Raw genomic sequence first — 12,610 nt, forward strand, 5'->3', positions numbered from 1 at the left:
AAGGAGGCCTGTCTGGAATTGTACCAAAGGTCAACAGCACTGAGCCATGGAAATTCAAGAAAGGTTCAGTATCTCACTATGAAAGACTTCCCTAAACGAAAGTTGTGACCCCTCCTTATGGCAGTTGTCTTCTTGATAATCCCATTCCAGATAAGGAATTTTAAAGGTGTACAGAGCTTTAATTTTAACATATCTCAGAGTATTTCTCCTACCTGTTCTTGGTTAGCAGCTGATGTCAATCAGTCCAAAATATTTTGAAGAGCAATGGCTCTGGCTCTTAGAAAGCAGCAGCTGTTAACAGCACCATGCTAAATGAACACAGCCATTCAAAGCATTTTGATTTTTTTGTTTGTTTCAAACAGAAATACTGAAGCTCCATATAGATACGCTAGAATTGTGTTTGTGTGGTTGTGCACACGTGTGTACGCATACCTGTCCCAAGTGAATGTCCTCCTTCATCATTTAGTCACAAAATGAAAGATAGAGTCAATTGGTATAAACACCAGGAGGACTATTTTGGAAGTTAGTTTCTTTATATCCCTCCCTGAAATCTTAGAAAATCTGCTTGGACAGAACACTACAAATACAACAAAAGCAGTGGATCTTTTACCATATTGTTTCCATTTATAATATACTCAGACATACTTGTAGGACATACAAAAGTCAAGTTAGAATCACTGTCATTGGGCCAAGGAGACTTTAACACACTCAAGGAATGTGTGGCTTCTAAGACTGGCGAGAGTAAAAGAAACACACATTAGTTCCTCATGTGCCATTGGACAGAGTCACTTCATAATTTTTATTTTGTTAAGGGCTTTTATAATGCAAAATCCCTCTTGAATCAAACACCTCATAAAACATTATTTATAGTCTTGTGCATGCTAGTGATACATCAGGTTTCAGTAGACCAGTATCTGCAAAATTGAACGGTTGTCAGGTAGAAGCTGTTTTCTCCTGGAGGGAAACCCACAAGTTAAGGCACTTTCTGAACCCAAACCCACAAATAACTTGACCTCTTTTACTGGCTTTCATCTGGTTTTATACAAGAATCTTTTTTTGTTAATTATCTTTTCCTTTTTTTTTTAATTAACCATCAGAGTTTCAATCTGGGAAATAGGAACAAAAAAAAAAAAAAAGACTTTTCTTAAATCCTCCAATTTATATTCTCGGTTGCAAGACGGCAGCAGCAATCCTTACTTTTGGGCGTGGTGACACACTGCTTAAATAAAAGCCCAGTTCTAAACCCCCAAGCATGCCTTTTCCATTGCAGTGATCCCAGCCATTGGTGATAAAAAACAAAACAAAAACAAACAAACAAAAAAACAACCTCAGAATGAGTTATGGTCTTTAGGGCACAATGCTTAAGATGACACTTCCAAAAACAAAATCAGTTACAAGAACAGCTTAAAACTAGCCTAAAAGCCAGTATTCACTAAGCAGAACATGAACAAACTGACAGACTCCTCCCTGAGCCATGCAAGGCATTTCATATTCTTCCTCACTCATTGGGCACGAGCTCTTTCACAGACCAGGCCAAAAGGGACCTATAAAGAATAATCAATTTCTTCAGCTGGTGTAGTTTTAATCAGCTGGTGTGAAATCCACTTCTTCAGCCCTTATATCTTACGTTAAGACTATAGGAAGTGTTCAGGCTGTCCCCTAGCACACCAAAATCACTGCTTCAAGCACAGCTTAGGACCGTACTTAGAAGTATCCAATTCCCCTGTGTAAAGATGCAAAGTTTTAAAAAAGCCGATTTCAGGTCCATTCATTAGGTACCCCGACAATTATAAATAAATAGTAATAAATACTTATTTACACTCACACACCCTTCTTATATCCCACAGCATTACAAACAAACCAGAACCATGCTTCTTCCCCAGGTAAATACAGTCAGGTTGGAGGTGGGACACACAATTGTTAACAGTGCAGCAACACTACACAACAGTTGAGGATAATAACAGTACCAATACATAGCACTTAAGAGCATTTTACAGCTTCAAAGGTCTTGCAAAGACTTAGTTAAGAAAGTGACAATGTTATATCCATTGAGAATCAGAGGGAGCTTGGATGAGAAAAAAAATGTAGTTTCACAGCATAGAATTTGGCCAGGACACCAGACTTGATGCCCTTATTGCATATAAAATGTCACATTAATTGGAGATATGGCAGATGTGGGAGCTAGGAAAAATTAGATCAGGCTCATGAGAGACCATTTAATTTCCTTGAGCATGAAATCCAATTTCCACATTGATTGTGTCTAAACAGTTTGTTGTTTTGGTAGACATCAAAAAAGGTCAATGAAAACTCACAGGAACTGAAGAGTTGCAGGAACACAAACCATTACCTCCATTCACAAATAAACACAGTGAAAGATTTCACATCAATTGAAAATGCTGCATCATAATTGCTGACAATTTGGGAACTGGCACCCACTTATCATCCTGGCACACATCTACAAATCCCTGAAAACATGATCAGAATAGAGAGAGAGACGAAGAAGCAAGCAGCAACATAGAAAGCTCAAATGAAATTCAGGGACCTGACAGTGTCCTGACTTCCACCTCTCCTCTGAAGTCTAAGATGACTGGAGGATAAAGGAGGCCACAGGTGGCTTTGAGACACAGCTCTGGAAGATTTTTCTTGGCCTGTTTACTGTTTGGTTGTGGGTTTTTTTATTCAGCTTTTTTTGCTTTCCGTTTCCTTGTGCCTTCATTTAGCTCCTCTTTTGACTTCACAGGAGGAGGCGGTGGATGGGAAACCTCATGGGAGGCCCCGTGCTGATCATGACTAGTGTGTCCGCTAGAAACTGAGCCAAAGAAAACCGGGCAGATGAAGCCTTCCACTGGAGCAAAAGGTGAGGCGTGAGAGTGAGTCGCCGTCATGAAAACCTGCCACACAACAATGGATACCTGGAGTTAAAAACCTCATACAGCAGCTACAAAAGGCTAACTAGTAAGGAGCAATCAACTTATCCGAGATCTTATAAGAGGCCCTATTGATACATAACTCAAGGCTTTATCACAAGGATCTTCTAGCACACTACCTATACGATGGAGAATTTAGCTTATAGTTTCCTGAGCATATCTTTCCTGGTATGTACAGCCAATGCCTTCAATAGTGGCTTAGTAAGGTTACCAAAGCTAGATGCAAAGAACTAGTCCTAATATCTCACTGACAGAAACTGGTGAGTGCTTTCTAACTGCTCCGGGGAGTACCTCATTTTCATCACTACCTTTCCTGAAAATAACATTTTCAGTTCTTCACTTCATTATGAAGTTAATCATGCAAACATTCTGCATGGGCAAGCAAACATGGGCACCTACAAGGAAATTCTAGCAAGTTAGGAGGATCCATATAAGCAGAACCCACTGAACAAGACATAAAGCAGCATTCCCAAGTCAATGTTTCAGTTTAAACTGGTGAACACCCCCAGCTTAATTCTATACCCTTTCTCTGGTTCTGTAGAATTGTTAGTAGCAAATCTGCTGTCAACTTACCTTGCAAACTATCATGAACATGGTGAAAAAGAAGATGAGGTTGGCTTCAGAGACAGGGAGCCAGTGAGTTTGTTGCAGTGTGAAAAGGACTGTGCCATACAGACTAGCTTTTGTAGGGCTAGAAGAGAAATAAAGAACTTGTCTAGAAGGTTTATGTACTTTGCATCCGGTCCTGAATGGTTCTTTAAATTTCATTTTCAATCTGACAGAAAACATACAGGTTGGCTACTTACAAGGACATATGAAGAATTTCATTTGTTTCTGGCTTCCAGACACCACGCAGCAGTTGCTCAAAGTTAGACATCAAGGCAACACCAGAACCTGTGAAACAGAAAAAGCAAACAGCTAGAACTTCCACACTAGAAGAGAGCTCTGCTGACTCCTCTAGATGTCCCAGAGATAAGGATAACCCAAGGGGAACAAAACGTTCATGACTTTCTTCCCTAACTTAAAACACCAGAGCAGGACAAGCATTACTAGGTTAGAGGTTGGAGTAGATGATCTTAGAGGTCTTTTCCAACCTGAAAATCATGACTCTATGAAATGCTTTTTGGACTCCCATGAATTGTTTCCTGATGGGAAAAGGGCATTTGCCTCTGTTCTGTTTACCGATGCACAAACGCCTACTACAAATACAAAACTAAAGGAAAACCGACCAGACCGTTTCAACCCTGCAAGAACCCCCCTGCAAAGATACAGGCAAGGCCAGAGACAGTAGAACACAGGAGAGAGAACAAAGAATTCCTCAGGTCTATACCCATAAGTGACTCCTAATTCTTCATGCCTCCATTGAAGTTAGATGATGACTCAGTTGACAACTATCCTGCAAGTATGAATAAATCTGTGTTCCATGGAATGTGATTAACTGGAGCCAGCTGACTAACCAGCCTGTTGGTCAGCACTGAGTGATGTGGTGACCTTAAGCTTCACTCTCAGACTCTCCCCATCCCTCCCCACGAGGCTGGGTGCACCCCTGCTGCTTTAGAGTATCCCAGGTGTCACCTTTGACCCATCCAGTAGCCATCATAATGAACCACCCGTGGTGGTACTGGTGATGAGCATGGTGGACCCCGGCTGCAATTTTGCGAACTCTGACCACTTCCTTCATCGCCACAAAGATGAGCTTCACAGGCAGAAAGCTAACACACTTGTAGAAGAGGTTCATGGGACAGAAGAATATCAAGTACCTGGAACAAAAACGCAAGGAGTTTAAGGACCCATTTGTTTGTCTTGACACGGGATATATAGAGAGGATAAGGACTACTGCGGTGTTAGCCTGAATTACGTCAGAGAGAAAGAAATGCCGGTTCTGTCATGCGAAAGCACACACAACCCCTACACATTGAGGAAATTAAACTTGGAATAAGTGTGTTTAATTTGTACGCACTTGACTAACACAGAGAAGACGACGCCCCCAAATCTTCACTGTGTGCCGCTCTTCTGCTATATGTGGTATCAGAGCAGTGCATGCTGCTTTTGTGGTTTGGCCACGGTCCAGCTGTGGCAGCTATGAATAGAAGTGTCCAGCAGTGTGCTTGGCCCCCACCCATATTATCACAACATTAGACAGCTGGTCAGAGAAACTGGAAACTACATCTAGAAATACAAAAGACTCGCAGACTACTTCATACCGCCTCCACTTTCCCTAGCTAATCCAAAGAAGATAATACACGTCTTACACAAACAGAACACCTCCCTTCTCATACAAGGTTTTTGTGCACAGCCAGCAGTGTCCTAGGCTTGGTAAGTGAGATGAAGCACAGAGCACTCACCAGATTGCTGTGGCCAGGATGACACTGGAGTTATTACTGAAGTAATGAATAGGTGCTTCTCCAAGTAACAGATCAGCAAGTATGTAACTTCCAAAGCAGTGGAGCATAGCACAAAGCCAAGAGGCAAAAGGGCTCTTACGAGACATCTCCACAGCTCCTGCGAAGCAAATTCTAAATGAGAAGATGAATTCAGCAAACAAGCAGAAAATTAAAGACCTTCTAAGACACTTGCCTTGCACGTTCTCCAACAACAACAGAAAGTCAAAGAAAAGTGCTTGTAAAACAAAATGAAAAAAAAAAAAAAGCATATTCTGTGAAGCCTGAGCAGGTCAGTACCGGATATAGCCAAGATATGATACACGTGATCACAGCTTGCAGGCCCCCCACAAGGTTTCGTATCAACTGAGTCATTAGAAGTTTATGAATTGGCCAAGAGTTTATCTCCTACATTTGCTACTACTTACTGCAATCAGAAAGAACATTTTTTCCCTTGAAATCAATGTATTTTTACAGTCTAAAAATAAAATGCATACTAGTACCATTCTCTCCATTGCTTCAACCTAGGTGCCCTCTAGAATTCATGAACAATCTGTTCAGCTCTTTCATTCATAAGATAACCTGTAAAAATAGAACAGTCATTCTTAATCTTTATTTGAAAGAAGGGGATTTGAGGATTCTTCACTGCTCCTGTGCTACTTTGCAAATGCCCTCTAAGTTCAGAAAATACAACTAGATATTAAAACAGTGTTACTCTTTGGTAATACATTATGGTCTCATCCCACAACCTCCTGTTGTGGGGTAGGATTTTTTTTTGTTTGCTTGTTTTTTGATTCCCCTAGCCATTTTCATCCACTGCTGAGCTTCTTCAAGGAAGTTTCTCAAAAACATAAATTCTATAAGATTCTTTCATCACCTTAAACTGATTCCTGAGTCCTTTATGCAGTGTTTCAGATACCTAACAGGCAGTTTAAAGAAAGAATGCCAAGATGTTATATCAACATTACTAACAGTGGCCCACCTTAAATAGCAGTAAGTGAATCAGCATATGCTAAAACTATGACTACTCAGACTCTTCCATCCCCAAAGACATTTGAACCAGCTGAAGAGACAGTGGAAGCGAGACAGCTGCAACAGCCACGATATGGAGCTGGTTCTGTAGGAACCCAAAGTTTAGCTTCAGTCTTCAAATTAATGACACTTATTTCTCTTTGGCTCCATTAAGCCGCACAGTTCCCAAGGAGGAAACAGGACAGTAGTGTCCTGACCCTGCTCTTTAGTACAGGATCTGAGGGATGTGGCAGTGTAGGAATCTAGTGAAAAGTACACCCCAGCCATATGCTGCCCAAGTGGATTACCAGGCTCTTAAAGGTATTTTCATGAGAGTTGCCTGTTAACTGTCCCGTTCAGGACTTAATGCTAGAAGACAGCTGTAAGTGATCAGGCCTTGAAAACCCAGCACTTCTATTTACATGGAGTTTAAATAGAACAGCACGTTGCTTGTACAGCGCAGAAATCCGACAACTGGAGGACTTCAAAAATTATACCAAAGCAGCTTTTTTTTTTCCTCAGTCATCGGGTGATTACATTTAAACTGTTCAAAACAGAGCAGGAAGAGCGCACGCAGTATCTAGAACACAGCAGAGAAGGCAGCATTTGGAAAAAACCAAGGCACAGTCAGACCGCAACAGCGGAGAAAGCGAAAGCTGAGATGCAAATCTATCGATCTTTACAAGATAGGCCCAAGGGAGCAAACACAGCAAGGTCATTTAGGGTGCTGAGAACAGGTTACGGCTTGGACTGGCAGGCAGAAAAAAGGAAGGTTTAACTTACAAGCTTTTTGTGTATAAACAGGAGGGGATCAATGACACAAAAATAGAGGAGTAACCGGACAGAAATGCAACGCAAAGTCCGGGGACAGCAGCTCAGTGACTGGATTTAGGTCCTTAACGTGGTCGGAACCCAACGCTGACTGGGTTTAGATCCTTAACGTGGTCGGTCCCCGCCTTAACTAAACCACGAGATGACTTTGAGCGAGCCCCCTTCCCTCTGCCCCCACACCGGTGCCAGGACCTGAGGCCCTGCCTCAGCCCGCAGCCGGCCGGCCGGGGGCCGCGGCGAGCCCCGGTACCCCCAACGGCGCTGACAGAGGGGCCGTGGCCGGGCAGCCCCCGGCTCCCCCCGCTTTCCCCGGTCGCACGGCGGGCCGTCCCGCTGCCCGCACCGACCTGGCTCGTACTTGAGGTAGAGCACGGAGACGATGAAGTAAGCCGCATCGAAGAGCGGGAAGACGGGCAGGGCGGCGAAGGCGGCCGCCAGCTCCCCGAGCTGCAGAGCCCCCGCTAGATCCATGACAGCGGCCGCCGCTCTCCGCCACCGCCGCCACCGGGCCCGTTCTCCGCCTCCGCCCGGCCGCCCCGCCTCGAGGGCCGGGCCCGGGGCGCGGCTTCGCCTCTAACGGGGCTTGGCGGCGGGAGGAGGCGGCGGCCGGTTTCGAACCCGGGTCCTCAGGGCGGACCCCGCTCCTCAGCGGGCGGGCAGCGGGGGCGCGGAGCCTCCGCTCCCGGTGCCTCAGGGGCGGCGGGGAGGGAACGGGGACGGCGGGGAGGGAACGGGGAGGGCGCAGGCGCTGCCTCTCCCTCTCCCTCTCCCTCTCCGTGCTCCTGCCCTTTCCGTTTCCGCCGCCGTTTCCGCCGCCATGATCGGGGACCTGCTGCTCTGCGGGTAGCGGGGCCGGGCCCAGGGTGGCGCAGGGGTAACAGGGGGGGGAGGTCCGGCCGCGCCTGACGCGCTCTTTCTGTCTCTCCTCAGGACGCTGCTGGTGAACGCCGGCGCCGTGCTCAACTTCAGGCTGTGAGTGGAGGGGTCGGGGTGGGGCGGAGGCGTCGTTCCCCGTTTTTTTTGTGGTAACGTCGGGTTTTGGGGGGGGGGGGGGGTGTCGTGGCTCTGCCGGCCCGGCTCCGGGTCCCCCCCGGGTGCGATGGGTGCTCGGTAACGGCCGCCTCGCTGTCCCGCAGGAGGAAGAGAGACACGGAGGGCTTCGGCGAGGAGTCCCGGGAGCCGACAACCGGTAACGGACGGGACCCGGTGCCGGTGCTGCGCCGTCACCCGCGGGTCGCCTCCGCTCAGAGCCGCGGGCACGGGGCAGGAACGGGCGCTTTCTTTAGCAACTTCTCGGTCAAAGCATGTTTGAGGCACCACAAGTACAAGTTTAGACATCCCCCTCCCCCTTGGTTTGAGTATCAATTCTTTTCTGGCTGGAATAAGTGATTTACGAAATTGCAACCTAAAATTTGGCTCCGTGACACCTACGTGGAGGAATGACAATTGTCAATTTTGACCCCAAACTGGTGACTTGAGAAAACATACAGAAACATACTACTCCTTTTTCTTTTTTTTCTCTTTTTTTTTCCCTTTTGAAGTGTAGGTGCCTGTGGTGCAGAGGTAACGCTTTGCTTGCAACCTGATTTCCATCTGCATGATACGCACACACACATCGCTCCTCTGTAGCTCTGTTTGCTGAAGGGGACAGAAGGCTGCAAACTATGACAGCGGGCTGTCCTTCCCGTTTTAAAAGTGACCCCTTTTTATCATGTATTGTTTATTTTACCAGCCACTCACAGTAGGGATGTACCGAATGTAGTATGGAACATCTTTACCTAAAATTTTAATTGTGGTTATTTTGACCTTTTTTTTTATTTTTATGTTCCTCCTGTTTTTCAAGTAATGTTGAAAACGTGACTTGCGGATGTATTAGGTAATTTTCACATCTAAGTTTGTTTTCCTCTTGATTTTTAGGTGATAATATCAGAGAGTTCTTGCTGAGTCTTAGGTATTTTCGAATCTTCATTGCCTTGTGGAACGTCTTCATGATGTTCTGTATGATTGTGTAAGTAGAGCAGTGCAGCATCTTGTCATTTGTTTATTGGAAGTCACATACTTCTGGGTTTTTCTTATAAGTGTGTTTCTTTTCTGATCTCCCTCTGTCTCTCCAGCTCTCTCCTACTCTCTTGTTCCGTCATAACTTCTCATTTCGCTCATCTCCTTAGATCTTCAAAAAGGTGTTGACTGACCTCATAGCTTTTTTGCTAATATGGGCACCTTTAGTGCATGAAAACCTCTCTGCAGTGTACAAGTCCTTTAGCCTTAGATATGTCATCATTTGATCCAGCATTTCAGCGTAAATGTGGGGATGTTGTTCATTTGGGGGTGAGGTGAAACCACCACATAATAGAATGGAATCAGCCTTGAGAGTAGTCTCTGGAAACTTCAGGTTTTAGTTGAGATAGAAGGGCTAGCAAAACACCTGCTTGCTTTTTCACTTGTGAAGCTGTATGGTCTGATGTACGGCAGAGCGAAACTGATCACCATATATGCTCTGGTGTTCCATGCTGAAATGGCATTGGCATGACTATTATGCTGTACCTGGTTCTCATCTACTTTTTTTTCCTGTTGCGTCCACTAGGTTATTTGGATCTTGAAAGTCATCCACAAACATGTCTGTTAACTTGGAAGAGACTTTTGGCTGGAAACGTAACTTTTCTATAAAGTAAAAGATGATAACGCTTTCAAAATGCAGCCCTGGGATTGTGGCCTGCTCTTCGGTACAAGCTCCTAACACATTCAAGGGACAGGACACGTTCATCCTCTTCAGCCAGTCATGTAATAACGTGGCATATGCTGGTTCGCTTGCTCCGGGGAGTGAGCCTTTAGGCCCCTGAACCAAAATCTTCAAAGTAAAAGTATTTCATCTTCATTGAAATAAAGAGAACTTTAAAGTGGCTAGCTAGGCTTAGAGTGCGGCGCCTAGTATGCAGGGTAGAATTGCGGCAGGACTGAAGACCACAACCTTAAAAGTCTGCACTGTTGGTCACTCCCAGCTCTTGATGTGTCTGCTAATGTCACCATTGTCTAGGTCACTTGGAAGTCACACTTCTTGATAGTCATTTTTGTAAAGCAGAGCGAAGTATTCCTGTAACTTTGAAACAAAAACTTTTCATTTTTTTCCTCACTATTCCATTTTTCTTTGGAGAAACAGAAAAGGATTATTAAAAAAAAGGATTCTCACTTTTTCTCACGTTTTTCCTAACAAAATGCTTTTCAAATTAAAATTTCAAAGTTTTTTTTTTCTCTAAGCAATATGTAAGGGATTTTGAATGGATAAATAGCAAAACTAATTCTATAAGCCAATCCTACAGTTTTGGAATCAGTTTGGATTTGGTTGAATAAAGATGTTCTATTTAAGAGTAAAAATAAATTTGATGTTGTGTTCATTCTGGTACAGGAAAAATTAATTCAGTATTGATTTTTTTTTGAGAAATTTTAACTAATCTTGTTATTGCATCTAACTTTTTGTGGTATTTTTTATGTTAAATCAGCCTTCTTCATCCCTAACTGTCCCTCAGCATCACCAAAATAAAGTGAGAGAGAGTGTGGTGCTGGTTATCTTTTAAAACAAACTATTAATGGAATCTCCTCAGCCTCATTTTTTTAGCTATATGACTTGAGGAGGAGGTAGGCCTCGTTTACATGGTTTTAACACCTGGGTTTCAACAAATACCTTGAATTTTATCTGGATGCTGTCAGGGAGTCAGACGCAAGTGTTTTGCACTTAAAGCAATTCACTCCAGTGAGGCTCTTTTGTGTGACCTGAAGCCTTTGTGCTTTCTTTTGAGGAGGGGTAGTTTAAGGGAAAATGCCTTGCAGTAATGAATGTAGAAGAATGTATGGATAAAAGGATCCTACAAGCATGGTTTGAACTGCACAGAAGTATTTAAGATCCTAGGTTAAATTTAACCATATTCCAGGTCTTGTGTGTGTCTTCAGTGGTTTTTATTTTAACCTTTTTCTATTTTTTTTTAAATGAGCAAAAAGAGTAGCATGCTACCTTGCCTTGGCATCTAAACAAAATCTAGTGTTTTATGTAATTTTTGGAAAACATTTTCTCTCTACTAGTCACTAATCCAAGTCTTCCTCAGTGAAATGCAGACGAATGGGGGTGCGGGAGGTTTAATCGCTCTTAATAAGCCGCTAGAGGGCCCCTGCAGTCAGCAGAGCAGCGTCCAGGGCTCATTTTCAGACTGGGTTTTAATTCTTACTCTGAAAAATGGTTGATCCTGTGCTGAGATGACCTGCTTTCTGAGCAACACTCCGATTGTGGTGAATATGGGAAATGGAAGATGACCAAGCTGTACTGGTAAGGAATACGGGCAGTTTTATAGCTCTAACTAGATAATGTGGATTAACAGCATGCTGCCGCCTCACAATTTCAATTTTTGAGAAGAATAAAAGTTTTAAAGTTGTCATTCAGCTCCTATGCACGTGCTTTAAAAACAATTAGTTGGTTTTAAGCTGCTCTTGATATGCTTTGGGACATTTAAATGCTGGGCTGATTGCTTATCCCGTGTGCTAGAGGGTGGCTTTCAGTGGAAGCTGTTTGTTACAGCTGCTTTTGTACCAAATCCAATTTTGTATTACAAGCTTCTGAAAACCTGACTTTTTAATTGCACCTTTTTCTGAATCTACAGAGAGCAAAAGTGGGAAGGTAAATGTCTTTTTAAAGAACTATTTGTTCAGTTTTTGTAGGGTTAACTCTTCCCAGGTAATACCTGTGTGGATTACAAGGGTTGCCTTGCCCATTTTTATGAATCTAATGAAAACATGAAGTTCTGTCAATTGGCAAAAACTTTTATTTTTTAGTCTTTTGTGGGTTTGGAATTGGAAATAACTTCTTTAAAGACACATTTGAGATTTCACAACTAAAAAGACTGCAGTACCCTCCTCCTAACCCATAATAAGACCTCGAAACAAACAGATTTTGCACATGTGTCTGTATATCCTTTAATATCTAAGCAGTGGTCATGCGAAGAGATGGGGAGAGCACACTGGTGAGATGAGCAAAGGTGAACGTTTATTTTAAACTGGCACAGAACTTCAGGTGGTTCCTTTCCGTTTTCCAGCTGGCCCATAACCACTCGCTGAACCAAGTGGGGATGGCTTTCCCCACCACTGCTTTCTACCTGCCTGGGGATTGCTCTCCAGGCTCCTCAGGCATACGATTCTATGATTTCCTCCACATTTTGGGCATTTCGCAGAATCCCAGAATGGCCGAGGTTGGAGGGGACTTACGGAGATCACCTAGTCCGGCCCCCCTGTCAAGCAGGATCACCTAGAGCACGTTGCGTAGGATGGCGTCCAGGCGGGGTTTGAATCTCCAGAGAAGGGAGACCCCACGGCCTCTGGGCAGCCTGTCCCAGCGCTCCGTCACCCTCACAGCACAGGAGTGTCCCCTCATATTCAGCCGGAACCTCCTGGGCTTCAGTTTGTGCCCTTTGCCTCTCG

At 44.1% G+C, this 12,610-nt stretch overlaps 2 protein-coding genes across 4 annotated transcripts; one reads left to right on the forward strand and one right to left on the reverse strand.

Moving 5' to 3' along the window:
• Positions 1-770: 770 nt before the first annotated feature.
• On the reverse strand, positions 771-7,847 carry TMEM38A (transmembrane protein 38A). 3 transcript variants are annotated; one of them, XM_048077773.2, is made up of 7 exons: positions 7,498-7,847; positions 5,812-5,890; positions 5,273-5,429; positions 4,503-4,687; positions 3,734-3,821; positions 3,501-3,618; positions 771-2,891 (listed from the first exon to the last, which is right to left on the reverse strand). In XM_048077773.2, the coding sequence occupies exons 3-7, from the start codon at positions 5,416-5,418 to the stop codon at positions 2,676-2,678; spliced, it is 753 nt and encodes a 250-aa protein (XP_047933730.1). In that variant the 5' UTR covers positions 5,419-5,429; positions 5,812-5,890; positions 7,498-7,847; the 3' UTR covers positions 771-2,675. The 3 variants fall into 3 exon arrangements, with proteins under 3 accessions (XP_047933730.1, XP_047933729.2, XP_047933727.1); XM_048077772.2 differs by lacking the exon at positions 5,812-5,890 and having other exon boundaries at positions 7,509-7,847; XM_048077770.2 differs by lacking the exon at positions 5,812-5,890.
• Positions 7,848-7,850: 3 nt separating this feature from the next.
• SMIM7 (small integral membrane protein 7) lies at positions 7,851-10,526 on the forward strand. Its single transcript, XM_066983970.1, has 5 exons — positions 7,851-7,993; positions 8,081-8,122; positions 8,287-8,339; positions 9,068-9,158; positions 9,735-10,526. Exons 1-5 carry the CDS (start codon positions 7,968-7,970, stop codon positions 9,748-9,750), a joined length of 228 nt encoding a protein of 75 aa, XP_066840071.1. The 5' UTR covers positions 7,851-7,967; the 3' UTR covers positions 9,751-10,526.
• Positions 10,527-12,610: the final 2,084 nt, after the last annotated feature.

This window comes from Anser cygnoides, chromosome 27 (genome assembly GCF_040182565.1).
Source record: "Anser cygnoides isolate HZ-2024a breed goose chromosome 27, Taihu_goose_T2T_genome, whole genome shotgun sequence".
NCBI lineage: Eukaryota > Metazoa > Chordata > Aves > Anseriformes > Anatidae > Anser > Anser cygnoides.